Source organism: Coccinella septempunctata, chromosome X (genome assembly GCF_907165205.1).
Source record: "Coccinella septempunctata chromosome X, icCocSept1.1, whole genome shotgun sequence".
NCBI lineage: Eukaryota > Metazoa > Arthropoda > Insecta > Coleoptera > Coccinellidae > Coccinella > Coccinella septempunctata.
Window position 1 is genome coordinate 4,034,156 of NC_058198.1, and position 19,372 is coordinate 4,053,527.

General features: G+C 35.6%; 1 protein-coding gene across 3 annotated transcripts in view; it reads right to left on the reverse strand.

Moving 5' to 3' along the window:
* The window catches only part of LOC123321345 (transcriptional coactivator YAP1-A-like), a 31,709-nt gene that overhangs the window by 3,954 nt on the left and 8,383 nt on the right, over positions 1–19,372 (reverse strand). For 2 of the 3 annotated variants that reach the window (XM_044908841.1, XM_044908840.1), the window contains exons 2-3: positions 3,333–3,457; positions 1,347–1,478 (exon numbers count right to left, since the gene is read on the reverse strand). In XM_044908841.1, coding sequence (XP_044764776.1) covers positions 1,347–1,478; positions 3,333–3,457 — 257 coding nt within the window. The remainder of the gene's footprint in view (positions 1–1,346; positions 1,479–3,332; positions 3,458–19,372) is intronic. The other variant, XM_044908843.1, reaches the window with a different exon arrangement.

The window sequence follows — 19,372 nt, forward strand, 5'->3', positions numbered from 1 at the left end:
AGAAACACAATCTAAGAGATGACAGAAAAATCGACACTAACAAGGAGTTTTCGGAAAATTTTAGAAAAGAAAACAAATGGAAAGAAAAATCTTGATCTATAATTAGTGAAACTTAATTTCAGTAATGTAGGATGTAAACATTTCAATTCTGATAGTGTTGGATTAGAATATTTATAAAACAGAACTTCCCAAAGTTATGATTTTCAAATTCACTAAATATGTATATAAAACTAATTTTGGGTGAAAAGATCGTCAATATTGTTCTAGGGAGATGAACCTTTATAAGTGAATGAAAATTCCCAACGATGTCAACAACACTTTCTCAGATGCATTCTTGTATCTACCGATGAATATGACTAACCAAAGGTCAATGAATTTATAACTATTGAATTGAAGCATCAATATGGCAAAACCGATGAAGAACGTCGATGAACAGTCGGTGAAGACGAGGAGGATATTCAAGAGCAATTCGAAAACACTAACGAAAAATACTTCAATAATAAAAATAATGTAAAATTACTAATCCTTCATTCAAATTAAAATTGTGGATATTATTATTTTCCTGAAAAATCAAGGACCAACTTTTTTCCAATTGCAGCCTTCAACGGTAAGGCCTAGCCTATATATACGTATAGGAATAATGAATGTGTGGTACGACTTCGCAACCTTGGCTTTCTGCGTCCTCTAAAAAAACTTTCCCGTGCATATGCAGGTTTGGCAGTAACTTTTATTTCTACGATCTCTTGTTTATACGATCCGGAGTCAGATAAGTTGCTGGGTTCAGCAACATGAAAACAAACAATGAGCCATTTTGCGAAATGAAATATCAATTCATTGTAATTGCGAGTTGCATTCGGTTAGATTAGCGATAGGTACCGCAATCGAACGGCTCTTATTCGACTTACATAATTGACATTTCTGTTTTGATCTATTATGCCATCCTTGGAAAGAACACTTCTGACAGAGGTGGGGGACTATAACATTTTTCTCCATTGTTCGGCAACTAAGATTTAGGAAAAATACTTGACTTTGAGCTTTTGCTATTGAATTAAAAATAAAAATGTATTCGGAAGACTTTGGGAATAAAAAACTTGGCGTAAAATTTGCAGCTTTTTCATTCATGAAATATCTCTAAGAACCGTATGATGAATTCGTCTGTTTTACAATCTGGGGTGAAATGAAAAATGGAAGGGAATAATCCAAGAGTTCGGAAATGATTAACCTGTAAAATTCATAGCGTTTTTGCTACATGTACAGATCGATGTCAATTCAACGGAATGAATTTCTAATAACTACAAAATAACATAATTATTTTCACATTGCATGCGAACCAATAATTGACTTACGAATTCTTGGATCAAACCACGAAGTTGTCCTAGTCTGATGATTTATGAAGTAAATTTCTCCCTCAGGAGTTTGTGCTTGTTCCCAACCTTCTGGCAGCGGACCTAAATCTACGTCCGCACTAACTTTCGCAGCTGGAAAAAAAAGGACTCATTAATTCGGATACGTATAAATTACGAGCTCTAAACGAAGCAAGAAACTAAGAAGATAATCAAGCAATATCAAGGATATTCCACGAAAGCTTCGAAAGTGATTACTATTTGTGCCAGCTCACAAAACTCTCAAAAAATCATTATTATTTCGATTAAATTCGAGAATAAATAAAACTAGTCTTCCTGAAAACTTCCCACGAAAGTAGCTCATCAAATCGACAAAGGATAATAAGATGTACATGTGTTATGATAACCTCTTAAGAAGTTATTAGTCCATCACAGATGGTAACTTCTCCCCATATATTATCGTTGATTTGGGAAAAATAAGTTCAGAATCCACGGAAAGATACAGATCAGTCCTTTTCGATATGAATCTAGCGAAATTATTCCGAGTGTTTCATAGTTGCCAATTTGTCAACGTATTTGTCATTTCGAGAACCGAAAATTATTCCTAATTTATAAAAATGTCCATTGGCTCTTATGATCCTTTCGAAATTCCACGCATTATTAGAAATCTATTTCTGAGTAAGACTATGATTGAGATGAATTGTTGTTTCAACTATCACGGGCCCAACTAATTTATTATGAAGCGGAAATATTAAGACCAAAGTCTTTGATCCAACAGGAATTAACTCACCTTTGCTTGCCTCTGAAAATAGTTGTAGGAACCGAAAATAGCTTTCTAACCAACTATTACTAATTCATATGATGCACCAATTTTCACCTTTCCAACTACCTAACGACCGTTATTTTTAGAATGCACAAATAAAAAGAATGTACCTACAACCGAAAACCATCCACGAGTTGGATGTTTATCGTATGTCGCAGTTTCTTGTTTACTAACCCATCAAAACAACTGGAAAAAAATGGGCTTTATCTATCTCTCTCTACTCCCATAACGAATGATTTGAAAGGTTACCTACACACAAAGATAAGAAGTCTATTTCGAGACCATCAACAAACATATACCGACCGATGGGTTTAAATTTGGATTTTCGATCTGATGTACCGGAGGATCGCGAGGAGCTTGCAAATCGAAAACTGCTGGGAGTAGACCATCGATGAAAGAGTCTTCAAAAATGTTGAAATGTGATTTCTACTGAGATAACTATTCCAAGTTAGATATTTTGAAAGTATAACTTCAGAAAACTGAACAATTAGCGAGCTCTTTCATTTGATACCGAACATCGTGCACTGAAACTTTTTCAGTTCTTCATTTTCCTCAAAAAATTTTATTTCTATTCCGAATTCGTCATTTTCCCACATAACCGGTTATTTGACCTAAAATTAAAGAAAGATGGTAGATAAAAATCTGTGCCCCAAAACCTAGAGTGGACCTTCAAATTATCTAGGACTACAACCTTTGAAGCACCAATAGACCTTCAGGTAGAAAGCAGGTCGAGTTATATCATCCCAAGTGAATTACTGAACCAATTCGGATGGTCTTGAGTCCGATCAAATTATATAAATAGATCGACTTATTGTTTTATACTATGGAAATAGGCATTATCTTAAAAGTGTTATCCGTAAAATGAGACATATTCATCACTTTCCGAATTGAGAATTTTTAAACTTCATATTCACAATATAAACTTTCCTAAATTTTGTTATTTTGCGGCAGCAAGCAAGATTTTCCACTTAAAAATAAATAAATAAATAAATACCGGATTGAATTTTAGTTGCGCAGTCGTCTCTTTCTGCAAACCTGCGCAAGTTCTCAAAGATACCTTAAGACCCTAAAGTTGAATTAGCAACTCCCAACAAGAAGTGTTGTACTGTCCACCTGCGAAAGTTTTTTGGCAGAAGCTATAGGTGAAATAAGTCGAAAAATCTTACTTGTGGAAGTAGGTGATGGTGACTGATGTGTCGAAAGTAGTTGTTCGGCACTCTGATGCTGGGCTGCTGTTTGAGCTGCTAGTGATTTCCTTGGGTCCTCCCAGGTGGTAGTACGTGTGATATGACTGAAATAATTAGCGAATTTCATTCAACTACTCGACACAAAAAATATTCAACAATATTTTCTGCACAATAAAGGGAGAAAAATATACATAACTAGCTTGAAAAGAAGGAAAAAAGCTGCAATTTCACGTATTCGTTCATAATTTCCAAAATCCTCCTTCAAAGAATTATTACTGTTTTTGCTAACATTCTGAAGTATGAGCGAAGTTTCGGATCTAAGCTAAGAATTCAAATTTTCCTTACTCGATAAATAATTGAGCTATGGTAACAAATTAAAAAGTGTCAACTTATTAACTATAGTTTTTGCGCAATTTTTAATTCGATATTGTTCGATTTATGTCACCAGCTTCTGAGGAAAAGGCTTTGCTATGAAAAGAGTGAAAATAAAAATGGAAAATAATAAACTGATGAACAATAGCTCACGAATAAGTAATTTTCGACAGTGTCTGGCTATAATCTTGCTTGTGAAATCGTATTGGACAATATTTCATTACGGGATCTTTTAATAAAGCCAAGTTGCAATAACTTGCTATAATCAGCACTTGCTATCCAAGAAACTTTCGCTTTCCTAGAAAGATTCCAAGCAGATGTTTGATACGCCAGATATTTGTATATCATATTCTTTTTTGCTGCAAAAATTACGGCCCGAGTTGAAGGCTGTAACAATATGTGGGAGTGAATGAAATAATGAGGAAGTTGAAAAGTTGAATCCACTTGACATAATGAAGTCGACACTCTCAAAACTCAAGCATATTTATATTGAACCTAGTTGAAGTATCAAACGTTATTTTATTCGGCTGATGAAAAAAGAGAAGCTCAACATAGGTATCGAAATTTACGACCCAGCTGTCATAATTCGTTTTTGTCAAGTGCAATATAAATCGTACATCACTCCACAAATATTTCGTTCACCTTCAAATTGGATTGAAAACAACGCGTTGATAGTTGTTGGTGTACAAACAGTTTTTCAACGCATGCAAAATCTGAATTATAACACTGGAAGATATATAGAGTTATGTTTCTCGTGGAAAAGTACCAAAAAAATTCGCTTCACTAGAAGAATCCGCACATATTTCCATTTCGCACTTTCCATATCGGTTTTAATTTTGCTATCGTGTTCATTTCAAAAAGAAGAGATACCAGAATCGATTTGACCTGAAGAAATAAAACAACTTCTTCAAGTGTCTCCATAAACTCAACGATTCAACAAACTATTGAGGTAAACCGTACCTATTCATGAATTGAAAAAAGTCCCTCGAATATAATATCACCATAACAAGACCTGGAACTGTGTGGTAACCACACATACCTATATTAACACGAGATAAGCACATTTGGCATTTTCTCTATACAAAGTCAGCACCACGGGACATCGATACCTATGGGAAATGATCTGAGAATGACCTATAATGAACTTAATGTTATTACCCAGAACTAAGTTACTCTGATTAGATTCTAGATTTTAATCAAAATATTCGCACACTTAATGATTGTTATATTAAGGCACGTATTCTATGGTTTTGGGAAGATTAGACTGAAATCTAAGATATACAATGAAGAAGATTCAGAAAACCTGTCTTGGCTTATGGTAGGGAACACGATTTTAATTTTTCTCTAAGGAAAATTATCCATCTTTCAACTGAAAATATCAATTTTGTTTGCATTCGAATTTCTATTAGGGGTGAATTTATTTAAGCCATCCTTTTCGAGGAGGCACAAATAAGGTTTGGGGTGGAGTTCGCTTCTATGGCAGAACCCCCAAGAAGTATAAACGCCCAGATTAGTTGCAGAAAGCTGCCAGAAAAATGGAAAAAAGTAGTGGCTTGTGTAGGACAATCCTATGAATCGAAGAATCCTATTCGCACCCTGATTTACCTGAAGTTTCGGCATGGGAATGGAGGGTGTTATAGATTGAGGGTTCAATTCTGTCAATTATCAATGATTGCCGCACGAGATAAATCAATTAAGACCCTGAGGGAGCAACGATGGCTATATGCAACTACCGATTGTTCCTTTTGTCCTTCACGTCATGTGTCTGGGCATAATTACATAAAAATCGAAAAGAGAGAGGTCAGTCCACCGGGAAAATATAAACACTGAAATAATGCAAGCTCCTCACTTTGTTCCAACGATGAAACAGTGGCCGTTTCCACTTTTTACATGGTACCTTTCACCGTGTCATATTAAAAAATGATTCCGACTCAATTTACAGACAATTAATATTCGTCAAATCTTCACGCAAAAACAGTTCTCATTGAGGTTTATCCGAAATAGATCTCCCAACTGGCAAACAATCAAGAAATGTGGACTGCCACGATCAAAAGGTAAGACACTGACTAATACAAACTCACGCGAAAGCTAGGCGACTCAAAAAAGGTGCCAATTACGATTTTTACCAGATTTCAGTGAAACGAACACCGACATGTCGTGGGTATTCGGAAAATTCAACGATTTTCTCTTGGGATTCCGCCCTACCTAATCAATTTCCGTCCGTTTGAAAGATGGTTCCGATGGGGCACTCATATGTGTCGGCCTCTGTACTTTTGAAGACACATCACGGTGCAGCGAACTTAAGTATGGTGTTCATTTGGCTCGCCAAAGCGCACGCGTAATACGCACAAGGCTAATGAAATTGAATGTCGAACTCAAGACGAGTTTCTTGAGCAAAGAAGGTGAAAAGTTGTTTCACGATACTGAATGGGTTATAATAACACAAATCGGTCGAATAGATCGTATTGTGCGGCATGAATAGTGCCACTAGGTTCACTCCTGAAAATTACTTTTTTCCTTCGGTAATCACGGAAGACGCTGCGAAATCGTGGACAGTCCACATCCTAGAAAAAGAAAGAAGTAGCGAATTGAGTCATTCTTTCATAGCCGTTACCTGTTTTCATTGAAAACGACGCCGTCCTCTGAAAGGTCATAGAATGGATAACCGGAAACACTGCATGAGTTAGACTCTCAGACAGGAAATTTTATCCTTCGATATTTCTATAGAATTGAGCGTTACGCATATGGTTCTAGCGGAGATTTTCAAACTTGTTCATGAGCTGGCGATTGCCCGGGAATTCGAAAGGGGATAACAGGATGTGCATTTCGAAATACGCGCACTGGACCGGTGGTTAATGGGGCAAATTCACATATTGGGAGATTTAAATGATTCGATAATGATAATCCCACACTGTCACGATATTGAGGACTCTGGTAAGGGTGAAAGAACGGATAGTTTCGAGACAACAATACACGACGATCCTTGGTTGACATTTCACCTTTTTTGGTACCGAATTCATTTCAATCGGACAAAAATTGCTTCAACGGTAGAAACAAAGGCACTTCTTGGTGTCCTAACTTGAAAAAAATTATACCCAGAGTAGTGCGATGCCACACAAGCTGATGAAGATGTGAAGGAGGAAACTGTGATTCACAGTAGCACGACCATCAAAATTCCAAAAAATAATTCCGAAAAACTTTGGGGCTGGACTCGTAAAACTCAAAAAAATTGAAAATTCAGACGAGCAATCATAAAGGACATAAATCTGTTACAAAACAGTATGATATGAGATATATTTTGTGATATCAGTGGAAGGATCACCAAGATTTTTAACTTCATGAACTGAGAATCATTTTTTCATTTGTCGCAGCCAAAAACTGCCGCTCTGCGCAATTGTGGCTACTCTGTCTAGTACGGATCAAAGCACACGGTTCGTCCTTGTTTGTCTGCATATTTTCACATCTTCTTGGTACCGCTAACTATGAGACGAAGACAATCCATGTCTATTTCAATTTCTTCAGCGACAAATCAACGGAACCAGTTGAAAAGACCTTCGCTTCGACATTAAGTCGAATACACTAGATTGGCGATTCGTGGATTGAAAATAAAAACTGGAAAAACCATCCAGGTTAACTGCCAAATCATTTTTCAGTATACCCGAAGAAAATCCAATACATGTTGATGCTATATCGAAAATTAAACAATGATTATCATAAACGTGAACCACAATCCTGAACCCAGGATATGAAAAATTATGGATTAAGTGAAATGCGGACATTACGGAAGGTTTACAGAATTTTTCGCGTGTACAATTTTCAAGACTAATTATTGGAGATGATGAACCTGCGGTAGCTGCATAAGGGAATCCCCTCTGCAACTGATTCACCAATTCGTCGAACACAATAATAATGTTTGTGTTGTCGTTGCTAGGTATACATAATACATGTTCCAGGTGACTCACACCTGAGGAATTCACCCGGAAAACAAACTTTTCTTCCACCCCCCGAATCGATTGGTAGCACGAAACGCAAGAACCGGAATCTTGGAAAAATTTTCAACGTACACGCAACGTCCCACGTCCAAATATTCGGAATTCGGTATTTCAGACCAATTTCACTGTTTTCCATTAAATGGAAAGGAGAGGAGAATAAATTAGAAGTCGTAGATCAGCAACGTGCTACCAAACTTAAGTGACTATCTTTAGTTTGAATTCACGAAATCGCAGGAGAACCATCCCCAAAATATATCGAGCAGAAAATGATAAATTATAAATTATCCATGAACTAATAAAACGCGTGAAAAGTAGCTAATTAGCGTTGGCCTTAGTCTACTTTTACCACAATTAGGCTCTTAAATTTTAAGTGTCTAATTAATACATCATGGATGAGTAACTCTATCTCATCATTGAAACAAAAAGACGTCTATGATCTTCGATGACAACAAAATCGAAAACCCCTCCGAACAATTCCACTCCTGTATTCAATTTCTTCTCAAATAAAAATAACTGAACACCTTTAAAAAGTTTTATGCGCCTACGAATGCAGTGATATAGGAGGAATATTAGTTATGGGAGATCTTGCTGAACCAAATCGGCGAGTAGCTGAACTGAGATGAAGTACCTTCATAGTTCAATGATTTTATACAGCCGGCCCTTAGGAATACTACCCACAATTTCTCAGATCACAATAATAATCCCGAACGGAACGAAAAGCAATGAACGCGGCCATAACTTATGTCAAATGTTTCATTACTCGACAAAGAATCGAGAATAATTCAATCCGAATTTATATAGCAGGATAACATAGCGTAACATGAGATTTTATTGCGAGGTTTTGATTTAAAATGAATATTTAATGGACAGCTGATATTCTGTTCACGCGCATTGGGAATTTGCCACAAGAGTAACATGAAATGTTGGTAAACAATTCGTTTTTATCTTCACTCTCAGGTGATGTTTTCAGCTGCATTCGAACGCTCAACGAAAATCAATGAATCGAACTTGTTATGTCGTTGTTTTACGATTACTATAAAACGTAGAAAGACTCACAAATTGAACTCTTTTTGGTTCGTGATTTCCATCAGCCATACAGTATGAAATCAAACTATTTCTCGGAAAGTACCGGAGATAACTCGCTGAAATTTAAACGAAAATGGTTTCTACCCAACCCCTTAGCTCCGATTGACCTATTTTCAGGGTTCAGTGCGTAGAAACTCAGAATACAAAGGCTAAACTGTGTTTGACCTCAAACCTCTTCATCTTGAGATAGATAGATGAGCCAATGAGGCAAACCAAAGAATATCCAGGTAAGGTACGACTGATGGGAGAATCAGGAATCAAAGAGCCCATCTATCTTCCCAGTGACGAGACGATTAAGAAAACAAGTTTTAGGAAAACATTTAATACGATGCTAAGTAGAAAGGAAAATTGGGAAAGGGAACCTACCCTTCCAAATCCTCAAAAGAAGTACTACCAAATGGTATACAGGTGGTTTGAAAGCGATACATTCTGACAAGCAGGCTGCGACCAAAGCACGTAGCTGTATGTCATCGATTCTAGGAAGGTATGGAAGTGCTCAATGAAGGCAAGAATAACATAGCCTGTTTAGCCAAGGTTTTTGGTCGTCTCAGTAAGCACCAAATGAGAATGAGTCTAGCAGAAACTAACGAAAAATTCTTTGGAGAGGAGGATGAAACTACAGATCACCTGGTGACAGAATACCTAGTCATTGCTATCTAACGCAAAAAAGCTTTGGACGAAAAATTTGCAGGAGCGAGAAGGTAATCTCCAAGAATACTGGAATCATTAGAACTCTGGAACTGGACAGCGAGCTGTAGAAGCAAAAACAGCTTTAATAGGGTGCCCAATACATCTTGAGGTTGCAATGCCAAGATTCTTAAAATCTAGAGGAGAAACTCGAAAATTAGTGGACAAAATATACCACAATTGAAGTTAAAAATTATTTAGAGCTAGTCTTTCAATTCAAAACGTATTAAGCTCGTTCGAAAACCTATATTTCTATACAGAACTTCACGATCTCGGCCCTTAATTTCCAAAAAATCGAGCTCATCAATTTTTCACCAGTTGGCCAAGTACGGAAGGCTATATCGAGTGCAATTTTTCATGGAATTATTATCGAATATTTCTTTCGAATCTGCGGAGCAGGTTCAACGATTTCCATACGTCGAAGCACCCATAGAAGGTCCTCATTCTCGGAGGGAGCAGTCGATGTGAAGATTTAGGGGTGTCCAAGCCCTTCGAACGATTTTCGATTTCATTATGAAATCTTCTGATCGAATATCAGCATCAGGCTTCAATATGGCGGAGAAAAATCGAAAATTTCGTGTTTGGACGAGTGTGTGAAAGGCTTTCACAGTCTGGCATCGATGTCGGTGGCCGATTTCTGACGTCATAGTTGGCTGTAAGCCAACACCTGTATGTGTATCATAAATGGCTCTAGGTTCCAGGTAGGATATCGAAACACTTGTGGCGTAAGAGGAAATTATATCATCTTCAGAATGAATCATCGGGCCTATGAAAATGGACCACCTATTCTAATTGAACCTCTGGTATCCCCAGGCTTTTGAGTAATGACTTCCAGTTTCCAAGCGAAGAAACCATGCTGATGGGATAGATAAGAAAATACATTCGGCCGGCGCTTCAGTGGAAATTTTATTTCTTTAACGAATTCGGCGTTGTTTGAGTCCCCGCCGTCTTTTAATAGTTCTTTTCTTAGAACTGGGAGGTAAATTTCACTCTGGCCCGTTTCTCAAGGCCCCGAAAATAATGGCTACCTGCTCGGCGCGTATCTCTTATATATATTCTTCGTGTACCATCTCACTAAACCGAACTGGTTGCGAGGTATTTCAGTATGGAGTTTCTTTTATTTCTCCCTTTTTTCTTCGGCGCCTTTTATCCAAGTCCCCCTGCCCGATGCCACAATAGAATATAATAATTTCCACATTAAACCAAATGGCATTTTGACATTTCACAGATATGGATTGGCCTTATCGGCCATTTATCATCATAAAGCCTCTCGGCCGATCGTTTCAAAGATAAAAAGTAACTGATAGAAAGTAGCTACGATTAAGCGATTCCGTCCGAAGCCAGACATCGATGACGTTTAATTTCAACTCGTTAGCCGGCTGATTTCGCAGATTCATCACCAGCACGTGATGAAAATTTTTCGACAATGTTCCTTCAAGATTTTTTTCAATATGAAGCCCGACAATAAATCATATTGCTTCTAGATATCGATTGAAATTTATTTTGGGAGGATTTTGCATCTCTTCACAAACCTTTTAGGGCTTTCACTCCCAATCTCTGAAACAAAATCAATTAAAAAAGAAATCAACGATTTGCTCCTGCGTAAATTCTTGCACTGATTTGTCAGGAGCAAATTAACTAGAAAAAATTGTTGCCTGACAATGAACTCAAAATAAATAACAACACTAAAATTTTAATGACAGAACCAGACCATTATAAACGAAAAATTAAAGAGTCTACGTGTATTCTATTAGATCAGGATAATAATTTGGCAAATTGTTCGGTAGGAATAGATCATATTTGGATCAATTTATTAAAGAAGGAACTGTCATCCGGTAATTTCAAAATTAAATGAATCAACGTTTCTGTGCAGTCTCTGTTTCTGTGTGTTGACAATTAATGTCAGACAAAAAGCGACAATTCCAGAAGATTTTCAAAAGTAGATTTTTTCGTCTGATGAAGGAGTCTGATATAGACTCCGAAACGTTACGAAGAATTATAATTTCAACGTTATTTATTTTGAGTTCATTGTCAGGCAACAATTTTTTCTAGTTAATTTGCTCCTGACAAATTAGTGCAAGAATTTACGCAGGAGCAAATCGTTGATTTCTTTTTTAATTGATTTTGTTTCAGAGATTGGGAGTGAAAGCCCTAAAAGGTTTGTGAAGAGATATTGCTTCTATATCATTTTTTGGGCCAGAGTTTTTTCATCTTGTGGTTAATATTAGCAGTCAAGTGGCTCATGTATATAAATGGAGAAAATGTTATCAAAAAGCTCCATTCTCTGGGATTCCTTTAACGACCAGCTTTATCGTCAACTGTAGCAACGGCTTAGTAAGCAATGCGTAGTTACTTATTCCTCCGGTTTTAATTGACCGCTCTATATACCGCACTTTATGACCAAAAAGATTTATATACGTAATGTACTTACTCGACTACATATTTTCACAATATGTAGGTTCATTTATTGTGCAAGTGCAATGAACTATACAGAAAATGATATCAACTGCCATTATGGACTGTAATCTTGGTGGAAGTTCAGTACCTATACAAATCGCAGGTAGATAAATGTTATAATTCCCATGGGAGGTGAGCCAAGATTGTATTTTATGGTATTGGAGTGGAATGGCAGGTTATTCGATTATTTACGATTAGATTTTGAGGGCAGCCAACCCCGGAAACGATAAGAGTCGATTAATAAACTGACAATGGGAGTTATTCACAAGAAGGCACGAAATTTCCACCCACCAAATTTTGTCTGATACAATATAACTCGTTTTTCAATATTACTACACGATTATAGATTTTACGACAAACTCAACACATAATTTCATTTATTCTTTCCATAATGTCCTTTCCTCTTTGTTTCCTTCAATTATATCAACATATAACCTAACTCAAATAAAAAAATACTATCACATCTGCGATATCCATTGCATGAAAAAAAAATCTAAAAAAACCTAATCCAACCTTACCTATTCTAACCTAACTCAATAAAAAAAATACTATCACATCTCCGATATCTATTGCATGAAAAAAATTCGTCCAAAAGACATTTTTCTTTTTAATTCGACATCTGTGAACACTGGTAGGAAAAATTAAAGACCAAAAGAAATTCCGATTTTTCAGGTGCTTTCAAAACCACTAACTAGATCATTTCGAAACCGTCACCGAGAAAATTTTCTTTCACATCGACGCCAATCAAGTAAGGCGCATTGATCCGGTTGATTGGTAGATAAACAATTATTCACCTTGACATACGCTTTTGAGTTAAGTGAACATTTTCGCATAAACGTATTTGACATTTTATCATTCGAAACTTTATATAATACATCATATTTCTATATGGGCAATTAGTAAATAGGCATCGATAAATAAGATACAAGCCTTTGTTGCATAACAAAATTGAATAATGCAACTTTCACACAGTGGCGCACGTGAAGTCGTTTGGAATCGACCTCTCGAATGTCCACCTATATTTCAATCGTCATACAAAGCCTCCTTACCTAGCTTTTCATATTCAATTCGTACATGGATTGTTTCCTAATTCGACTGGCCTTCATTCGGTCAATATGGGAATTACTCTCAAATAGGCGGTAATGTGTGAAATTATCGAATAAAAAATAAATATTTATGTCGATAAATGGCAATAGTTGCACAAGTGTCGGTTCAAAAATTAGTTTTATTCTCGACAACCCACAAACGATTTTCGTAGTGCCACCATTTTATTTGGTACTTTCTGGGAAGAAGTGAATGGTACACACGGGTGTAATGGAATAAAAAAACACTTACAAATTCCGTTCCGTACGCAGCTTGATTATTATTCATCATTCAGTCTTATGAGCAGGGAATGAAATTTATTTAAAATAGAAAATGAATAACTGAATGTTCGAAGCATATTATGTCGGCTACCTCAAATCGACATAAAAAAAATATCAATATTGTTCCACTCTAAATAAATAGCGAACTCTCACAGTGATGTCCACTCCTAAAAACTGGGCAAGGAGAAGCGGATCCATCATTGAAATCCTACAGTTGTTGTACCTTTGAATCAGCACAGATTATTCTTTGACCGGTCAATGTCATTGAACTTATATTCCCATTACATGTGTTCTTGTGTTTATAGTTCCCATGAATTTTCATTAACATTACATCTGCGCCATCAATTAAATTGATTTTCTACAATTCTGCAGTACGGTCTGTAACAATAAGTTTTCGTTTCTACAGACTCGATATTTAATTATTCGAGATATTTCACATTCCGGTACGTTTTATGGTTTTTCCGCAGATTTCCCTCCAGTTCATTGCCGAAGAATTTCAAGATGATCCATCATTATTACGTAATCGAAGCAAGTTAAACTTCTCTGTAACATAACTGTGAAATCAAAATGTGGAGACGAATTAATAAATATGAGTGTTAAGAAATTTGTAGATGAATAAACAATAACGGATCGCATCGTTCGCCATGTAAATCTACAAAAACAGTATTGGGAAATGGTGTATCAATTAATGGAAGAATAAATTCGCTGAGAGGCTTTTGATATTGGGCAATAAAAGAGATATTACTCAGACTTAGAGTTTCGTCTCCACTGAGTTTTCGGATGATTCAACAGCAACTTTGAAATTTCTCGAAAAAAAAAATAGGTGTGGTGGATTGTATAACTGTACGAAAAAAAGTTTTCAGGAGGGATCTGATTCTATCGTTAGTTCTCGAATATGGACAGGCAAGATTTTGTTCCCCATTATTTGAAACTACTAAAAAGAAATTGATAAAACTGTAATAAAACTGACTAATATTCGACAACTTTCTCTCAAAATTTTAGGAGAAGATAATGCCGCATTATCCAACCTCAATTGGTATTCGTGTAATGTTAATTATGTATCTAGTAAAAATCTAGTAAAAATTGAGAAAATACTTCAATAAATGGCAAAACTGATAGATTCAATTTCGAAAAAAATATGGTCCTTTATATTGTTTTTTCAAGATCAAAATTATTGTCGTACTGACGCATTTATCGTCAGAAATAATTGATACACTGACCCCATATTTTGCATTATTTTGTCGAATAGATTTTTAGGACTAAAATAATACACGTACTGGCACAATTCTGGCAATTTTTTGTGGATTATCGATAACTTCGGTCCTGAGTAATCACTTCTACGGCAATTTATTTATAAAAGGAATTTGTACATTTTTTTCAATTCACTAGTTCTCGATTGTGTTACTTCATACAAAAAAATCAATCATTTTCTGGATCAAAGATATATTTATAAGTAGATGCTGGCATTCGAGGCTTCAGAATCCTCACACCCTGAGAAACCTAATAATATTTCACTCAAATTGATATAGGCAAACCTCTACGAATAATGCAACTAAACGTCGCATCAAAAAATAAGAAACATCAAGTACGAGTATTTATATCTCGTGAAATATTAACACAACTCTATTGTTTTGACTATCTTCGCTTGAATTTTAGGTCTTACCAAACTTATACATTCATTGTCATGACGATGAGAACAAGGAAAATCCAAATAATTGGATAGAAAAGTGGGTATCGATGGAAAAATATCGTGGAGAACCCTGCATGTTACATAGAGATCTCGCAAAAACATTGTATAAATTTTTCGCTATCGGTTGAAAGATTTGGTGAATTTGAAATATTATAACATTAAAAGAGAACAGTTAACGAGAGAATCAATAATAAATTTTCCGATATCAATAGAATACAACGAATAGATGAAAAAAAACTGGATGCTGTATTTAGAGCAAGACCTACACTCCTCGACATAAGAAAAGTTGCTTCCAGAAGAAGAGATTTCCTTAACTCTTATATTTGGCAATCTGGTAGTTGAACATTAGCAAGAAATTTCGAAGAAATACATGAAATATCACTGAAAAATTAATTCAACCGTAGTTGAAGCCACTAACGCCACTCAGTATATTTATATTACGCATGGAATGAACATTGGACGAAGGATGAACCTAACTTATGAATGAAATAGAATGGTGTTTGTTAGAACAAGCTTATTTGGCGTGGGCATTTTTCTGAAACGCCAATAAAACGGATTAGGCGTCAATTTAGATAGTAAATAAATGAGTCGTAATGGGATCCAAAAATAAAACTGATGACGTCGTAAACACCCACCGGTCTCTCATTGTTTTGCACCATTGAAAACAAAAAGGCATGTGAAAGACATCTCGTGACCTACGATTCTTATTGTATGTTGCATGTTGGTCATCTATATAAAGCTTCAATCGCCAAAGGTTCGATCCCATCAATCGTTGTGAAAATGTTCACGAATGTTACATATCAACCCCCTTAACATTTCTGTATGAAGCCCCTCATATTAAGTGATATGAAAGTCGCACTACCCATGCAGTGTTATTTGAACACTCGTCACTATTTTATTGAGGAAATAAACCCCAATAAAGCATTTAAATGTCTATCAATTCCTATTAGATGTCAAGGTTAAGACTACTGTAGGCTTGGAAGAGATTTTTAATGATTGATTCTTCTATGTATTATGTTACATCTTCTCGGGATCTGTGAGCGAGACGAGTATTTTGCAATTGAAAAGAATGGGAGGTAATTTATTTTTCGACATTATTTCGAAAGAATTCGATATGAATCGACTAAAGATGTACAAACCCCTTTGAAGTTCTCGAGATCCGCCAATGATCTAGCCATTTATGTGATGATTGTTGCACCATAGATACGGGAAAACAATTCCAGCTAAGACTTGGATATAATGATCAGTGAAGGCTGCTTCAAGAACTTTCACAATACGTGCATATTTCATTATGAAGAAAACATTATACAGAACTATATATTTTAGTTAACCAATGCGATCGACTGAAATCTATCGGAAAGCGCTGATATTTTCTGATGAAAAATTCATTTCAAGAAATAAGTTGCTCCATTAATAAACCTATATTATGAATATTCGCATCGCATGAATACAAGAAACACAATATAAGCTTCGTGTTTATAATAGTTAACTGTCTGAACAAAAACATCCATTGACCAGCTGGTTTAATAAGTGATGACGCACTACCTATTGTCATTATTTTTATCATCTAAGGTGAGCCAAGATCAATTGGTCGTTTCTTGGGAATATTTTTCCAGCAGAATCTCCAGATGTATCTCTTTCGTGTGCAACTTTATCATAATGTATGTTTTCTGTGAATAATCGACGAATTTCAATGATATTAACTGGAATAAATACAGAACGCCAAATTAATCATGTGGTGAGCCTCATATAGATCAAGGTACGAAGAGATTATGGACGATTTACGATCCCGACTTTTTCGACTAACGAAAACATTTTGAAATATCAATTAAATGTCTAGATTATTCCTGGTTTAAACTTCAATCATCCTGACCCATTGACTCGGAGCCGATACTTAGCGAAAAAAGAATGGAATAATGATCATTATTCAAATGCTTTCCTATCATCACTTATTTTTGACTCATTAAACCTAGAATTCATTTAATCACGCACTGGAAATATTTGAAAATCTCTCATTAAATATTTCAATATATGAAAAGATTCATTGTTGAAAGATATAAGTCAAAATGGAATCCTTATAGGGGTCGACTCTGAACACAATTTTTTTTTTAAATCGAGTAGAACTACCCATAAAGTAGAAGGAATATTTTACGACAAGTTGTCCACGATCGTGACTTTTTCGACTTTATAACAATAGATCATCAAAAGTTATCGATTTCTGGGATATAAAGCTTGATTGTTTTTTTTTATCGAATTCGATCGAACCACTGGTTATTAAATGATTAATAATTGTTCCTCCTTATTGTCCAAATAAAAAGTGTATGTATTAACTTGTAATAACAGCGCCATCAAATCTGCATTATTATATTACAGGTGGAATTTTTTTTTGTTGGAAAAATATCAAAAATCCATGAGGAAACAATATTCAGATATTCGAATTAATTTTTCTTGAGAAATGCAATTCGGAGAAACAGAACACTGAATTTCCTTCAAAAAATGGATTTTAAGCCCGTCATCATTGGATATTATTGGGATGAAAATGAGCAGGTAAACTAATTATTGCTGACTGTTCATTTTTCTATGTCACTCAGTGTATTCATGCGCAACCTTTGAAAACAATTTGAACGGGTATGTTAACTACACACGGTTATAACGCGGGGCCGGTAATTAGGAACCGTTATTGGAAGTTCGAAGAATATCGTAGATATGAATAAGCAAACCCATTCGAAGAACAACATTAATAGCTGTGTGGGCCAAGATTTCTATCACAATAACGCCCGTACAGACTTCCGAATATCCCCTGCATTTTGATGCTGCAAATATCAGCTATGAGTAACATCGGACTCGATTCAAGTCAAGTCATATGTGAATGCAATTTTTAAACTGTTTATTCGAGGAATACGATTTCTTTTAAATATATTCGAATTTTTTTTATGATTCTCTTTTTTATTCCTTTCTTTTCTTCTATTTTCATTATTCTTACTTCTTTTTAATTTTTCAGTATCTATGAAAGCCAGGAGATTCTGCATAAATGTTCTATCTGGAAAAATTTTAATTTGAATACGACATCGATACAACGCAATAGTTTCAGGCCAGTTTTTTCCAAATTTTGACCACTTGTGTCTCGTCCTAAAATATAATAACGTTATCCGGACACTCTGCATGATACTTTTTAGCGCGCGAGGTGAGCATAGCGTGATATTAAGTAACGAAAGCCTTCAGAGCACATCTGAGCTTTTTTTTTCAAGTGATTCACTCAAATGATTACGAGACAATAAAGAGGACCATAGTTATTATTATTTGCCGTGGGTATTGAATAGACGGAGTGGACAAAGCGACGATTGAGGCAACGTAAACAAAAATACACGAAGGCGGTGAACTGATTAATTCACAATCGTATCGAATCTACGATTGGAGTATTCTCGGAGCGTCCGAAGTCCAAACTAATTTAATGAAGTAAATGAACGACTTAACATACAAGCCTTTTACCATAAACAAATCTATGTGTAATACCCCGAAGATAATCCAGTCTGCCAGTTCAAAATAGGGACTGCGTAATAATAATTATATCAATTCATATTCGACCGATGGCGGTACAAAGGTCGACTGGATTTTCCAATATTGGATTCGCATGGTTGAGAAAACCATCGGGAAATTTTCCTAGGTTGGTATGGGAGTGGATTTCCTTTAACGAGAAGGAATCATTTTCGCAGCTTGAAGGAGATGCCTCCATCAGTTCAATTTAAAAAAACAGTCGTTTTTTTCATAACAGTTTGTCCGCAAAAACTTTTCATGCCCATGTTCGATAGTTTTTGAAGGAGAATATTTGAATAGCCCGTGAAAATAATATTTTACTCAATGAATCAATCATGAAATTTAGTAACCAGCTTACGTGAAATACATTTTCAAAAAATTATACTTAAAAACGGTTTTTTTGAGACACACACTTGAGAAGCTGTGTTCTACTCGAAAGGCAATCAAGGGATAAATTTCAGTGTGAGGGTTTCCTCATGTTTTTACTCTCTCTACACAGGGTGTACATAAATAGACTCACGCTATGTATATAGCAAAAATTAGTTTTTCGATGCTATGATTTCAATTCGGAAGAAAATTTCTTGCGAAACAAATTTTAGGGATGGCTCTTTCTACTTCTTGCAGTTTGCAGTTCTAGGGGAATACCAAAAACAAAATTTATTGCCTTCTCGCTCTCATAGAATGTCCGCTCCGTTTCATTCCTGTCAGTTTTCCGGTTTCTAAGAAAAAAATTTATAATCCTTTTCGAATGCCATCTTCAAGAAGCTTTATCTAAACAGAGGGCATATTTGTATGATTACTACTTTTTAAAGGACAATAGATTTTCGATTATATTCC